We start from the raw sequence: 17690 nt of genomic DNA on the forward strand, positions 1-17690 counted from the left end.
AGTCGTGAGATTTTTTTTGAATGTTCGAATATGTTCCAAATAAGCGCGTAAACTATCGTTCATCGCACGTACACTTTCTATTTCTTGCATTAGTTCAGCCGTGTTCTGCAATCAGTAATTTTGTATTAGGTTTGGGTACAGTTTGCTCCTATAAGTAATCGTGCAATAATTTTAGATACTTGATCGTACTTCGCCTTTGTTGGAATTAAATGATTTAGTTGACATTTTACGTTATAATAATACAAACAAACGTGTGTTTTGTAGCATACGGGTACTTAATGCCGCTAAGTTTATGATAATTCACTCGTTACTAAATAAAATAACACCATCTAACATCAGCTATATGAGAATTTTTAAAAACAACTGACAAAAATATTTTAAACTACGTTTTTTATTTTTCTGACAGACAATAAACAAAGGTATATTTGAAATACATCCATGATTAACACTCAATTTTCGTTAAAAATTTAATCTTGATATATATTTTCCTATATTTACAAAGAAAATACAATGCAACGTTACTTTAATAAAAGAGTGAAAGTTAATAATATTTAAAAACCTTATTTTCATATTTCTTATTGACTTTTCCTAATTTCAAGCACTGTCAAAACGCATGCGCTGCGATAAAACGCCATCTATAGACAAACCAAATCAAGCAGAAAATCAAAGAGTATATAAAATAGTAGAGTGTTGTCCGCCATTTTGACATTTGTTTAGCTTTGTGTTCCGCAACAAAATCCATCATGTAATGTCGATTTAAATGCTAACTTAGCTATTTAAATTAGTGGTTTCATTAGTACAGTGATGATATTAATCATAAACTTAACACCAATTCAAAAGATATATTTCTGCTGATTGGCGCATAAATCAATAATGTACCAGTGCCGCTTTTCTATTTTCGCGTTTGTTAAAGTTATTTTCGTTTCCCGTTGATAAAATGTGTCTTGATTTGGAACAATAATGTTTAAGTCATTTATATAATTAACTCAATATACAATATAGTGTAAAACTGAAGAAAACAGTTTTGTGAAAAAAAGGCGCGAAGATTTTTGCCGCGCCGATTTTTAGGAGCGAAAGAAATAAACCATTTTGTCATCTAAGAAAAACAGCTAAAGTGAAATTCTTCATAAAACTTAACTTGAAAGATGATATATCTCCTTTCAGTACTTATTGCAATTTCAATATTTGATGCACAGTGTTTGGTGAAAAGAGAGAGTTCATGTAAGTGTTGATTAGAGCCATCTCAACATATTTTCTATGTTTATGTTGTCTTATTTATGAATTGAGATATTTCAGGTTAAGTAGTCTATTTAACTTGCGATGCGGCTAAGAAGTCGAAAAAGGGAGCGACCGCTCCCGATTATAAAGAAGGCCAAAACCACTAAAACTCGAAAATTTAAAGATTCATCAACTTGGAAGAATATTTTAAGACGTACGGCGGCTAGAAATGAGTCAGTCCAACTTAGCGGGTCTCTGCTTTCTATCGGACATTCTAAAAGAAATTTAAAAACTAAACCAGTAAGGATCAAAACAGCAATCATGGAAAGGTCAGGGCAAGTGTTGAACAAGAAACAAAAACTCAAAGATGATGGTCCAAAGAAACCAATCTTCCAGACAGTGGTACGAAACTCTATAAAAGATAATGTCTCATCAAGTTTAGTAAAAACAAAAACTATGCAAAATGAAAAAGTGTCAACAACATCTAGAATAAAAGCAAATGATGTGCGCACAACGAAAGGTGTTCAACTACGTCACAGCTCTCTGAACAGGGAGCTGATTCGCTCAGATGTTGTATCAGCAACAATATCTCCACGTAAAACAAGACGGATTGATAAGACTGACAAATCAGCATCATTAAATAGCTCACCAATACGTAAAGTACGTCAATTGGGAATACCATCTCAGAAAGTTAAGACAGCATTAAACGCAACTAAGGAAAGTCCGAAAAAGAAATGCAAAGCTAAGGAGCCAATTGTACCGGAACAAAATAACTGGAGTAGTGTAGATGATGATGTGACAATGTACGAACCACATACAACTACAAATGACTTGGTTAAAGAAGATTCTGATTCGGAAACTCAAGTAGAGTCTTCAGAACTATGTCTGCCGAATGATTGTTTGAATGACTTCATGGCTATTGCAGAATGTGCTGGTTTGATCAACGAAAGATTACCAGCTGATGATGACGATATAAACTTCTTAGCTGATAAAGCTGCTAGGGTGATGACTACGGAGAAAGATGATGATAAAAAGTTGCCTCGGAAGAACTCTGTGGATAAAAGGCTGATGAAACGAAGGAAGTCAAGCAATGATTTGGAGATGTATCAGCCAACATCTACCACTGATGATTTAGATGTGTGCACCAATTTCCTAACCAATGGGGATAAATATATGCAGGTATGTTTAAATGATTTTTAAAATTAATGTTCTTATCTTACTAATATTATAAATATGAATGTGTGTGGATGGATGGATGGATGTTTGTTTGAAGTATCTCCAGAATGTGTGCATGTGTCTTGCTGAAATTTGGCATGAATGTAGAACATAGCCTGGAAGAACACTTATATGTCTCCAAGTGTGCATTACATTACAGTTCTCAAATATATATTCATTATAATGCAACATATATTCATATGTGAATCTTAATAATGGAAAATCACAATAAACTAACATTGTTACACAGCCGGACTTTGTGTCAATGCTGGAGCAGGATGGCTATGTTCGGGATCCGGAGTGCGAGATCTCCTCAACATGCACAGACACTCAAGGCACCGCTATAGAGAGTCTGGAGGCGCTGTCCGCACGGAGCCCTAGCACCGGCTTCCTCGCTGAGATCAGTCAGAGTCTTGTTGCAGAGGCTGCGGGCTGGGTAAGTGAATTGAGAAAAATTGCCTTTTGTTTACTATCATTAAAAGTGGAAGCAAAATAAACCATAGATATAGAAAAAAACACTTTATTTTACATACAAAATACTCTGGACTGCAATCATAGCAATGACTTCAGTTAAATTTCTCTCATATAATTCAAAATTAAGTATTTTTTTTGACATATTTCATAAATTATTCATAACAAGAAATGAAAAAAGTTTTTTTTTTAAATCGCTGACATTTAAAAAATTTGACAAAGACAGATGACAGCCCACTCGATGCTAGCGCCACTTACTTAGATCGTTCTCCTCGACCTTTTCTCCACAATGCATTTAAAATGATGATTGTGTTTTCATATTGTTAATTTTCTTTACAGAATGGCACAGAGATAGTTCCCGATGATTCAAATATGGTCTGCCATGATGACCAATCTGCTAATGTTGAGGTAATTTTTTTTTAGTTTGTTCATTTGAATATTATAATTGAATTGATATCTGTACCTGTGTTTTCGAAGTTTGATAGACTGAGGATAGGAAGTTTCCCTTTCCTATTTCTACCACATCCACTTGTTACAAAGATATAATCAACCTGCCCTTGTCCCTATCGAGGGTCAGCACAGCATGTACTACTCCTCCATACATCTCTATCAGCCGTCATATCCGAGTCTACCCCCTTCTTACGCATATCCTCTTTCACACAGTCATTCCATACTTTTTTTTTTACTTGTTACAAAGATATAAAGATATAAAATCCAATTCAATGGTATTGAGAAATTACGGCATATTTAGTTGTCTATGGATTTATTTTGAAAAAATTATATTTTAACCAGTAGACCCGACAGACATTGTCCTATCTACACATCTTTAATTTGAATATTATTTAATATTTGACACTGCGATGGTAGCGCCGTCTGTCGGATCCAATGTAAAACATGCCAAAATCAACAACTACTAATAAATTTAAAAATTAATTAAAAAAACATTGTCCAGCGGACAAAATTGTGAATCTAAACCATTCCCAGATACCCTTGAACACACATCGGTCCACTCGTTTGAGAGAAGTTCAGTGACATACTCACAGGAGAATTATATATATAAAGATGAAACTAACATTTTAAATAAGTCTGGGACCACCAAACCAAACTACCTACAACCAAAAATAAATTATTGTATATAATTACAGTAATAGAAAAGAGCATACAATTGAGAATAGAATCTGATCGGTAGAGGGAATATATTTCCCAACATAAATATATATGTATATATATATATATATATATATACATATGTTTTTACTTCTATTATATTCCCTTAACCATTATCAATTTTATTTTTCCACTGTCCACTCCTTATGACTGTTAAAGGGTTAAGATATAGACTATAGTTTAATAAAATTTTGTACTATAATAGTTATTTTGTTATCAGGAGGAAGGTCTGGATGTGATATCTTCGTGCGGCAACCGTGTAGACTGCGAGCAGATATCCTCATGGGTGGATGCATTTGATCCCTATCTATTTATTAAACAGGTAAATCTTACTAATATTATAAATGCAAATGTTTGGATGGATGGATGTTTGTTTGTTTGAACGGCTCAACAGATCTTGATAAAATTTGTCATAGATATAGAACATAGTCTAGAATACATGTGGTACTAATTATTTATTTAACTTTGCGCGGACGGAGTCGTGCGCGACAGCTAGTTCATTATAAGTTAGGATTAAAAATGAATGCTATAATGATGTAATATTTATTGTCAGTTGCCTCCGCTGGAGAGCGTGTCAACTCGCGCGCTGCGAGCTCGCTACCCCGCGCTGCCGCTCAAGACCAGGACCAGCCCGGACTTCAGTCTCGTAAGTCTTTATATATTACATAGATATTAATGTTTAATAAGCTATGCCATACTCAGAGTTAGAAAGTCCCCTAAGTGAATATAGTAAGAGGAACCAACAATAAAATATAGTTTAAATAACCGAGTACACAGTCTATCTAGCTATTATTATAATAATTCAGTTTCTTATATAGAAAAAAATCATATTCCATACCCATGATGTTTTTACATTGATGTAAACAAAAAATCAATTATGTTTGTTTGTTAATCTCTGGAACCATTGGACAGATTTTTACAGAAATACTGATGGAAGCAGGCATATTATAAGCTACTTTTAAAATTTTGTGTCGATAAAGTGGCGGGCTACCACTTGTTTGAGAAATAAATCTTTAAACTATGATTTAGTTGGAAAGTTTATGTATGTGTGCAGGTATTGGACCTGGACGAGACCCTGGTGCACTGCTCGCTGCAGGAGCTGCCTGATGCCAGCTTCCACTTCCCAGTGCTCTTCCAGGACTGCAGATACACTGTAAGTACATCTCCCACACTCATACATTGACATACAAATTCAGTGCCATCTAGAAGGACCACTATAACACCAATGTTGTACATTTTGGAGTAATTGAAATCTATTTCTTCTCCTACTCTGCTTATAAGGAAAAGATGAGATGAGGAAGTGAATTTTGATGCACAAGTGGATCCATAGGAAGGGGACATATTCACTTTCTGTGTGTTACCCATTCCATAAAGAATCCATCCATCCATTGAATAAAGGATCTGAAATTGCGGATGTCCATTGCAGCGGTCACTTCGCTATTTCGCCGAAATCTGGCGGCCGCTTGGTTTCTAAGACTAAAATCCCCATTTAAAACATAGTTACCTCTATTTTGTCAAATATAATGACAAGGATGACTATATGTTTTATACAGAGATTTTTGTCTCAGAAACCAACAATATTGCTATTTTAAATATATAAGGTAATTGTTTGACATATATGTATGTATGTAGGTATTTGTGCGCACACGGCCTCATTTCGCGGAGTTCCTGTCGCGTGTGTCTCGCACCTACGAGGTGATCCTGTTCACTGCCAGCAAGCGAGTCTACGCCGACCGTCTGCTCAACCTGCTCGACCCTGCTCGACGCTGGATTAAATATCGGTAAATACATATTTTTAATAAAGCCTAGTCACCCTTAGGGTAGGCTCATCCCTTCAGTTGGGGCCGTATAGTGAGCTGATGATGAAATACATATTACATTTCTTTAATAACTTGGTGATTAGGAATATAAAATAACAGACACAATGCTTGATTTTGAGGTGTAGAGGGATGTAGATCAGCCATGATCAGCTGCCAAAAAATTAAATCTTACTCTTACTAATATTATAAATGTTTGGATGGATGTTTGTCAGAAGGTATCTCACGATTGCATGGATGTCACTGTAATTTGGCGTATAGAACAGCCTGGAAAAATGCTAAAGCTACTTATTAAGTTTTTTTTAGTAGTCCGCGCAGACGGAGCCGCGGGCTACAGCTAGTTATAAATAAAACTTTTGCAACAGAATGATATATTGAAAAATAATCATGAATAACTTGCAGCTTGTTCCGCGAGCACTGTCTGCTGGTGAACGGCAACTACGTGAAGGACCTCAGCATCCTGGGCCGGGATCTGCGCAAGACTGTCATAGTCGACAACAGCCCACAGGTGACATAAATACTATATTAATATATATTTAAGTAAAAACTTACATAAGGAATTATAACCAACATTTAATAAAAAAAAGAGAATCAGAATTAGGTTTATCTTTCTACTAAATAAAGTTTTAGCAATTTTACTAAGTTACGAACTAACAATCAGCCTTTAATATGCACAATACTTCGACGCTCTTTTTATTATTTTGTTTTTTTGTGACTGAGTCACTGTTTGCCTTGACGAGGCATTTACAGCTTCACCGGGCTTGAGGTGGACGAGCGCAGATGACGCTTAGCTTGAACCTCGTTTAAGAGTAACCAAGCTCGAAGGCCTCAGGAACCTCGACTCAGGCCATTACTTCGTTATTATTACCGGATTGGGTGCGCTCTCTGAAGTTGGCTGCCTTTGAATAGGGTGTCTAAGGCTACGCCATTATTTTTTGTTTTATGTCTTGATTTATTTTATCCTTATAATGTAAATGAGATAAAAGCAATGAAATCGCGGTTTTCTACAAATCTAATTGTCTGAAATGACATAGTTATATATATTTGTTAAATTATAACTCTATTGGTTATATTTTGTTCTAGAAATATAACTGTAAGAATGATTTAACTATTTAGCCAATTTACTTAAATGCTATTTTTCACAGGCGTTTGGTTATCAACTGGAGAACGGCATCCCAATCGACAGCTGGTTCGTGGACCGCAGCGACAACGAGCTGCTGAAGTTACTGCCCTTCCTCGAACACCTCGCTACTGTACGTATTCATTCAGTATCAAAAGAATGGGCTTCACGAGTAGTGTCAATAATTCAATATGACCAACTTCACAAAATGGCGGCTTGATATATTTTTGAAAAAATGGGTATCAAATAAAACAGCTAGATGTGTTGAGTATTGTATACTGAATAAATACAAGATGGCCGCCATTAAAAAATGGCGGATTACATATTTTTACTACCTACTAAAAGTAGGTGTCAAATGATCGGATTGAACCTAATAGTATACTATATTAAAAATAAAAAATAAACTTGCTAAACGTAGTATTTGATTTAAACAATTGTTTTTATTATTGTTCAATTACAGTTTAAAAGTAATTAACCGTGGGTTACCGAGACCACAATCCCCGTTCCAAAACATTGTTATATCTGTTTTGTCAAACATAATGACGGAAATAATTGACTTGCAATCTGCAGATCCTGGGTTCGTTTCCCGCCACTAACCAATTTCTTTTTTCGATTTCCGATTTATATATGTACATTTATCCGGGGTTTTTACGGTGAAGAAAAACATCGTGATGCTGCACATATCTGAGAAGTAATTCAAAGATATGTGTGAAGTCAACCAACCCTCACTTGGCCAGTGTGGTTGACTATGGCCTAATCATCCTTAACTTAGGGTAGGCTCCGAGCACCTCGGTGGGGACGTATAGTGAGCTGATGAGGTTTAGTCATTTTTATATATAAAGCACTTATAAATATATATATAATATTTCAGAAAGACGACGTGAGGCCGTACATCAGGGACAAATACAAACTGTTCAGTTACCTGCCGCCGGACTAGATCACCTCACAACGAACAAACCTTATTTATTATATTCAATGCACCTTTATTACATAACTAAGTATATAAGTTAAATTTTAAATTGTTGTAGTTCCAAATCAAAAGTTACATTTTGTATACAATTATAATTTTAGCTATTATTTTCGAGAATATAGTAATTTTGAGTTAAGCTGAATAATAAATCTATACTTTTAGAAGAGTCAGAATGATTAGTGAGGGGACATAAACGTTGACATTTTAGTAAGGCTAGTGTTGCGCCAGTACACCGGCACTGTGCCGGATTTTCTTCCAAACAATAGTAAGATTAGCGGTTTCCTGCGACTCTGTCCGCGCGGGACTATACTCAAATCTAATGAATCTTACATCTTACTAATATTATGAATGTGAATGTTTGGATGATTAGGTGGATAGATGTTTGTTTGAAGGTATCTACGGAACGGCTCCTAAAAAGGCTGAAATTTGGTATTGATGTAGAGAATAGTCTAGAAGAACATATAGATTACTATTTTTTTTTTAAATTCTTTGCGGTCGAAGTCGCGGGCGATAGTTAGTAAGATTATAAAGAGGAAAGATTTATTTGCATTGAATAGGTTCCGAAATTAAATTCTTTCATTCAACATGAATAACATATGAGCTATATTTATTACTATTTTTTTTTAATTCCGTGTGGACAAAATCACGGGCAATTGCTAGTATGATAAAGTTGTTTTGCTTATTTTAGTAATCACAAAAGTTTAAACAAACTCTTTGTTTACAAAATAACTTTTGATTTGGATCATAAAAGTACATTTTTGTCTTTTACTCTATATATTATATTAATTATGTTTTTTTTCTATAAAAATATCGCCTAAATGTATTTTTTTTAATTCCGTTTTTTATTTTCAAGTAATTAAAGAAAATTTACGTCCATTGTAATATTCTATCAGATTTATTTGCTATGTTGGTAATATTGTATTTACTTGGTGTTATTTTTATATAGTTTTTATATATCAATGATTTTAATATTGTGTTGGTGTTTAAAGTTTGTCGTAAATTGTAAATATGTTTGTCCGTTTTTTTTCTGATTAATTTGAAGTCTATTAAGTATTTAATTAATTTTTGTATGAAATTTAATGTGGTACTTTATGGACTTCAAAGAACTATGAATCGGTTTTGTTATTTAAGAAATAAATACTGTAATTTAGATGAGAAAAATGGAAAATATAACTTATTTTACACATTTTGTCAAAATAAAACGGACAAACTGTTAAATCTCTGAATGAATATATGTCATAATTACCATAGATGTATAATTCATAGGACAAAAGTAAGACGAAAAAACCTCAGAAGATATTTTTTTGATATAAATTCGTTTAAAATTTACAATAAATAAATTCCTAACTTGATATCTTTACGCGTTCCTGAGAAAAATAGTCCTGACGGACAGATAAGGTATTCCTATAAGGGTTCCGTTTTTTCCTTTCGATGTACAGAACCTTAAAAATGAAATTTACAAAATTGATTCTCAAATATGTCAACTTATAAAATTCTCCATCTTTTTTTTATATATATACGATAAAAATATATTCAAGATTATGTTTCTATTAAAATGTTTCTGCAGTGAAAACGCTTATTAAAACAAGAACGGTGTAGTTTTAAATATATTCATTGAGAGATTGCAATTTACACACATAAGTAATTTAAACTCTATTTAGAATATATTCCACTATTTGCAGGCCAATAGGATTACAGTGAGTTTTCAATGTAGGAAAACATGTATAAAAACATGTTATCCCACTGTTACAACAGGTTACAGTATGTTTCTCTGATATATGAATTTATATTTGTTGCAATATTTCTCTGTGTGTTTACAGTAGAACCTGAATAAGTGAGAAAATCAGGTAAGAGACAAACCTCTATAGGCGAGAAACTCGGGTAAGAGAGAAGCTTATATAAGCGAGAAACTCGGGTAAGAGAAAAACCACTATAAGCGTGAAACTCGTGTGAGTGAGATACCTCTGGGAAACTCGGGTAAGAGAGAAACCTCTAAAAACGAGAAACTCGGGTAAGAGAGAAACCTCTAAAAACGAGAAACTCGGGTAAGAGAGAAACCTTTAAAAACGAGAAACTCGGGTAAGAGAGAAACCTTTAAAAACGAGAAACTCGGGTAAGAGAGAAACCTTTAAAAACGAGAAACTCGGGTAAGAGAGAAACCTCTAAAAACGAGAAACTCGGGTAAGAGAGAAACCTCTATGAGGGAGAAAAATATCGCGGTCTCTTGGACTTTTCTTTATCCAGGTTCAACTGTATTATTATAAAGATTTGTGTTGAAATATTATGGAGTGTATAAAAGATTGAGTAAATTATTATTTTATCTATGAAAATTGAATTGATTAAGAAATCAAATGTTTAAATATAAATACGGAATTTTTTCTGTTTTTTTTTTGTACTTTTTGTGAATTATTTTGTAAGAAATTATGTTACATATTTTATTCTCCATTTTTTTTTTACTTATTTGTCTGTGATTTGTCTTCATTTATAAGTAGAAATTTAATATTTTCAGTACAGTCGTGAAATAAATCGTTAAATCAGTTATTTTTTTTTAAATTTAGGTGATGGTAGTTAGTTTCTAATAAATATAAAAATAGATTTAATATAGATAATGTAATTCACTTTGAAATAATAGCTTTAGGATGTAATTAAGGGTAAGTGTTTTTTTTTATTTTTTGCAGCAACTATGACTATAATTTTTTTTTGTCTTATAGCTATTATTGGGCTAGAAATCATAAAATATATTTTTATTACTTTTTTTCTCTATGGCAGCTTATTATCGTATTAAATTTATACGTATGTTTCTCGTACCAAAAGTATTAGTAAAATTAAACATTATTTAGGGGTATTTTCAGCGGAGTTAGTGATTTTAGTGAACCCCAGATTAGTAGGTTCTAATTAGTTAACACTTTTGTGTGTGACTGTAATTGACGAGTTCCCACTGTCGAAATACTTATATATTTTTTGGTTATTAAAAAAATTACGACACTCACTATGGGTTTCTAATACCAAAATCGTATTAATATTATAAATGCGAATGTTTAGATGTATGGATGGATGTAGGTATCTCCAGAACGGCTCAACGGATCTTGATTATATAGGCTACTAATCGAGTTATTTTTAAATTCACGCGGACGGCATCTAGTCTTTACATAAAACATATCTTCATCTCTATCATTATAGTTGACGAAACAGAGATATATGTTTCAAACGGAAATTTTAGTCTTAGAAACCCACGGTCAGAGGTAGAATGGAGTGACAACTCACTCGTCAAAATCGGTTCAGTTTAGGAAACAATTTAAGTTTGGTTTCTAAACCATAGACTAATTACATTTTACACTAAAATAAGTAAATCATACTAATATTATATATGGTTGCATGGATCTCGATGAAACGTAGCCTAGATAAACTTAGTCTGGAAGAACACATAGGATACTAAGTTGTTTTATATAACAACGCGGACGGAGTCGCGGCCTATTACTAGTACACGCATATTAATAAATAGGAGAAATCATTTTAATAATATTTTTACAAAATAACTGAAGGTCAAATAATACGGCCGCCATCCTCTAATACAGGCATTCAATCGAAACATGTATTCAACATGTTTCGGCAGTGGGGACTCTAAAAGTGTAGGATGATGTACTCAATTCATTGCAGGTGCTAATTTGTTTTTAATAAGTTTTTTTCTTTATTTGGATTTTAAGTAAAAAGAGATTAATTTTTAAAATAAGTTTCACGACCGTATTATATTGGATACAGCTAATACAGGCTTTGTACTGAACAAAAACCGTAAAGAAAAACTTGTCTAGAAATAACGTAATTATCGAGAAAGATAGCTGATTTTCTTTATTTGTAGTTATATTTGAAATCTTTTAAACATATAGACTTCTATTGATACGAGCGTGAAATCTTATACGTACGAACGCAATAATCAAACTTGATATATATTTGATTAACCGTGGGTTTCCGAGACCTAAATCTCCGTTTTAAATAACGTTATCTCTTTTTTGTTATAGATAATGACAGGGATAAAATGTTTACAGAGATTTAAAGCTCAGAAACCGACTTTAACTAATGTAAAATTTATAATCCATCGATTTAAAGAAGTCTTAAAATCTTATCTTTAAATTAGATGCATTTTCGTATTTAGTTGTATGAAAAATAAATTTAAAGTTTGATTATTAGGTTCGATTGTTAATTTTTTATTTTTATATCATAAGGTGGCAAACGAGCGAGCGGCCACCTGAAGTCGCTAAAATAGTGAAGTGACCGTTGCCCATTGACATACGCAATTGCATATGCAAATCTTCCCTTCCCATGCATCCTCTCATCCGGAAAGTCCACTTCCACATCCCATCCTTTCCTTATGAGAAAAGGGTGGAAAGGGAAAGAGGACTAAATTAGGCCTCCGGGATGCACACTCATCAGACTGTACGCGGAATAGCTTCCACTTGACGCCTGTCTTCTGTGTGGTCGTGGTATTTCACCGGGCGAGCCGGTAGAATTCGTGCGGAGATGTTAAAGCGGGCTCTACCACTGTTAGACTGTTGTTTTGCGTACATAATGCATGTAATATTAATAGGGCTTTCATAGTATAGCGACTATTTTTATTTAAAATATATATATGATTATTATTTTTTCATACTTTTCAATGTATATAAATACGGCGAATGAAATCTCTGTTATATTGGTTGTAATTTTATGTGAGATATATACTGAATATATATTTATTATATTTGATGTTTTTTAATATTGAAAATGCAATAATATTTCAAATTATTTTATTAGTAAAGTTATGTAAAATTTGCAATTTATATGGTTTATTTGTTTCTCAGAAACCGCCTACTTTGTGTTTTAAATTTAAGGTATAAAATATGTTTATACCCGGTTTTTGAAGTCACTTAATCGCTACAAATTCACTTTGCTCGGACTATTAACCCAAATTATGTTAAATAAAGTTCACGTATTTATAGTGTATTGAATCGACGTATCAGAAACCGGGTTGTATTAACCAGTAAAAATAGAACCAGTCTAGATGTTTTTGTAAAGGATTCTTAACTATAGTATTTAAGTCCGTTTAGACAGACCGGGGCGAAGAACAGAGTATATTTGTGTCGCAAATGAAATTGAACTTTATGCTATCGTGAAAGGGTTTAATTTAAGTTTTTACGTGTTAACTTAAACTATTAAATTAATCCATGTTTCAATATTATTAATATTAATTTTATTTGCAAACAAAATCTGCTCCGCTCTAAGTCCCCGGTCTATGTGAATGGACCCTTACTATGGGTTTTCGACTCTGAACTCTTGTACACATTTTGCTATCTCTTACATTCTCTATGAACAAAACAGAGACAACACTATGATAGTCGAAATCCATAGATATTTGTTAGTTAAGTGAATTATTGTAGAGCATTGTAAGGCTCGGTGCAGACGGGCCACTGACCAGTGGCCAGCGACAAGCTTCACACGATTCTTCATACATTTTGTTTTTGAAGCGCCAATAGCCTAATGGTAAAGGGTACGGATTTCTGATCATGTGGTCGAAAGTTCGAATCCAATTTAACTATTGTAAACCATATTCTAGTACAAGCTTTTAGCTTATTTTGAATAGCACAAGAAATATTAGTTTAATAATAAAAATCTGCTAATATTTTTAGAAGAAAAAAAATATTATTGTCATTTTTTAATAAAATGTATGAAAAATCCTGTAAACCAGTCGCTGGCTACTGGTCGTTGTGGTCGGTGACCCGTCTGTGTCGAGCCTTACTAGATGTAAGGTGTCGGCGATCAAATTGTTTTCAATCTAACCGTAGTATAAGTCGTAATCGAAATGTTTAATCTATTAAAAGCATTTAAATAAATATTGTTGTTTTATTTTTATTACTGTTTTAATTACGGAAACATCATTTTTGGTATTATATTTTAAACTAGCTGTCGCCCGCGACTCCGTCCGTGTGGACATATAAAAAACTAAATTAGTATAGCCCACCCATCCATCCACATCACATCCATTTAAACATTCGCATTTATAATATTAGTAAGTTAAATAAAAAGCAGCTCTTCAAGGCATAAATTCGAAAAAAATAAAATAAAAACTAATAAATCGTATCCTATGTTCGTCTTCTGGCTCTAAGCTACCTCCTCACCAATTCAGCCATATCGGTAAAGCCGTTCTTGAGTTATAAATAGTGTAACTAACACGACATTTTATATATATAGATAAGCCAAAAGATAACATTTTTATTATAGTAATTTCGATGAATTAGGGACCACAAAGTAGGTCTAAAACGTCCCTTCCCAAATACTTTTTTGTCAAACTCTGTAAAAACATCATAATCACTATCATTAACTTGTCAAAACAGAGAAAGTATATTTTAAGAGGGGGTTTTGATCTTGGAAACCCACGGTAATTTTAGGGTAACCAAATTATCGCTTATAGGAGTTGTACAAGATATGCCAAATAAATGGACATGCTATAAGACGTGGTATTTTGTGCCTATTTCATTTTGTAGCATTGACGTAACGGTAACTGCTTTTGGCGGTGGTAAGGATTCAAAATAATAAAAGAAAATCATTGTTTTCGGAACGAAGCAAAAGCTGTGATTTCAAAGAAATGACCTAGCCTCCGATCCGGTAACTATAATGAAGTAACAGCCCGAGCCGAGGCTCCTGAGGGAGACCTCGAGTCTTGTTACTCTTAAACGAGGTTCAGACTAAGTGCCATCTGCGCTCGGCCACCTCAAGCCAGGTGAAGCTGTAAATGCCTCTTCAAGGCAAACAGTGACTATTCAGTCACAAAAAAAGATCATTTATGACCTGATACAAAAGGACACCCTTGTTAAAGTCTTTACTCCTTTGTTAATCGAACCTTTTTATATGAATCAGAGTTCTTTAACTTCAAATAAATCAAAACAACATTCCATACATTTGAGATATAATTTTTATCATAATTGAATTTATGGATAATAATTTGACTAACAAAACGTACTAATTAATACAAGTTGTACATCTAAACTGAATTAATGTAAAGTTTAAAAGGTGATAGAGTAATTGCAAAAAAATTGCGTAAATTTACGATAACATAGTAACAAGATAGATTACGCGTGAATTAAACAGCAGTTTCGTTGGTCCTGTCTAAATACGTCACTTTTCTAGAAAGTTCGGCGACCATAGTTTATAATATACTCCGATGAAGGTTAACTATAAACCGAACGAATTATTGACACGATCATCTGTAGAAAAATGGCGGTGTATTCCCTTACGCAGTTGACATTGGAGCAAACCTCCCCTCAATTATAAACTGATACTTTGTCTACATTTGTTAATCAATTCGCTTGGCTTTATTTTCACTCGAGAAACTTCAAATATAACTTTCATACCAAAGAGTTTGACAGTGACAATGAGTTTATCGTTTTTCGAAGAAATTAAACCGCCATATAGTCATGCAACCTGCACATGTCTGAGAAAGAAATTCATAGATATGTGTGAAGTCAACCAACCCGCACTTGGCCAGCATGGTTGACTGTGGCATAATCACCCTTAACTTAGGGTATGCAGCAAGCACCTCGGTGGGGAAGTATAGTGAGCTGATGATGACGATGATGATAGTCATGCTTATTGAATATTAGGGCTTCGCAACTGCGGATACTATTTAAACCGTATATCATGTCTTAAAGACAATTATTATGTTTATTATAAAACTAGCTTTTGCCCAAGACTTCGACCGCGCGGAATAAAAAAACTTAATTATAAATCTATGTGCTTTTCCAGTGTTCTACATCTATGCCAAATTTCAGCGTGATCCGTTGAGCGGGTCTAGAGATTCGCAGTAACAAATAACCACCCAAACATTCGCATTTATAATATTAGTAAGATTTATTTTATTCTTGAACATATAACTAAAAACTTTGACGTGAACATGATGTGTCATGTATCGGCAAAATCAATGCAACTGCGTCATTATTGAAATCGTTTAACAAGTCCATAAATACGATAAAAGAAAAAGTACCTAATAATATTGAATCGTAATAAAATAATAATCAATTTCCGCAATCATATGAAAATCGCCTCACTATTAGTGCTGTAAAGTTTTGTTAAATTTTTGGCCTAATAAAATGTTTTATGCCTTTTTATTTTATAGATTTAGATATGTTGTCATAGTATTTTTTTAAATTGATTTTTAAAATGTTATTTAACTTTATTATATTTCTATATATTACATTATTGACAAATACAAGACAATGAATATACGGATTACACTAGCTTTGGCCTTGACTCCGTCCGCGCGTAATTAAAAAAACATAATAAGTAGCCTGTGTTCTTTTAGACTATTTTCTATATGTATGGGAAATTTCATCGAGATCCGTTCAACCGTTCTGGTGATACTCAGATATAAACATTCACATTTATAATATTAGTAAGATTTATAGAACTAAATGGTACTTATAGAAAAGAAAAATGAAGGAAACATCAAAAAATCTTTTCTTTTTATTAAAAGAATACAGAGAAATCCTTTTGTTTTTTAATATATATTAACAAAGTACAATTTAATTAGTGATAGAAATAAAATATAATCTAATTCCTAGTAATCACAAAAGATATGTTCCGATATGATTTGTTAATTTCCAAACATTGGGATTTTATAAATCTTATATTGTTCAGATTATCTATAAATGTTTTCCTCACTAAAATATAAATTTCCGTTTAATTATATTAATTTACATTACAAAAATACGCGTAACACCGCTCTTATACCGATACCCCATATAAAACAAGAAAAATATAAGTTCAGATCAGGACCAGCGTTGGTATAGGGGGCGGAAGATTGCGCAAGTGTACCCGTGATCCAGCCGCAAGGCGACGTGGAAGGCCTGAGGGGTTTTAGTGGGTATGGCCGAACGACTTTAGACGAGCCACACACTCCCTGCGACATTGCATATTTGGCCCGGCGCAGGGGTGCTGAACTGCATTTCGCCTCGTTAAAAAAACCGGGGGCGTTTGGGCGACCGCCCAGGGCGTTAAACAGAAAGGTATAAGAATCTCCAATAATTCCATTAATCTTTAAAGGCGTGGTAAAAAGGGTTATTGAAATCACACCCAGAGCGTTAGCAGAGCTAAAATCCTCACTAGTTCAAAGTCTCTGCGTGACCTTCTAGACAGTATAAGAATCATTTGTCGCGAATGACGTGCTTTCGTTACAAAGTCCAGTGTCAGAATGATTAGTGAGGGGACATAAACATCGACATTTTATTAAGCCTAGTGTTGCGTGAACATCCTGCCACATTTTCGCATTTTCTTCCTAACAGACTAAATCAAAAGTTATACGAAACCTAATCTTAAACGGCAATGGTCTTGGAAAAATAATCTAACCTTATCGAAAAAAACGTCAGAAATGCTAGACAAAAATTATCTTTACAATTTTATCTATTTTTTTTTAATATACAATAAATGCATTCATTTTAATAATGTTCTTAGAAAACATTAGTATGTAAGGATTAGATAAAACGTAACTAAAACTATTTTCATGTTTACTTGTATATTAATATAATTAAATTAATATTGAAAAGTAATTATAATTATCAATATAATCTTGAATCATGAACGTGATCATGAAAACAAAGGTTATCTTCACGCAATACTTCGAAAAGGTGATAGAATAAAAATTTATGAAAATAAAGATTTTCCATTTTCTCATTTTAGACATTATTAA

At 33.3% G+C, this 17690-nt stretch overlaps 1 protein-coding gene across 1 annotated transcript; it reads left to right on the plus strand.

Moving 5' to 3' along the window:
- Positions 1-698: 698 nt before the first annotated feature.
- LOC106124908 (CTD small phosphatase-like protein 2) lies at positions 699-8156 on the plus strand. Its single transcript, XM_013321924.1, has 11 exons — positions 699-1221; positions 1297-2397; positions 2684-2869; positions 3244-3312; positions 4292-4393; positions 4625-4717; positions 5126-5224; positions 5704-5852; positions 6291-6396; positions 7034-7141; positions 7880-8156. The coding sequence occupies exons 2-11, from the start codon at positions 1321-1323 to the stop codon at positions 7943-7945; spliced, it is 2055 nt and encodes a 684-aa protein (XP_013177378.1). The 5' UTR covers positions 699-1221; positions 1297-1320; the 3' UTR covers positions 7946-8156.
- The last annotated feature ends 9534 nt before the right edge of the window (positions 8157-17690 follow it).

The sequence above is a fragment of the Papilio xuthus genome, unplaced genomic scaffold (assembly GCF_000836235.2).
Source record: "Papilio xuthus unplaced genomic scaffold, Pxut_1.1 DF825946.1, whole genome shotgun sequence".
Lineage (NCBI taxonomy): Eukaryota > Metazoa > Arthropoda > Insecta > Lepidoptera > Papilionidae > Papilio > Papilio xuthus.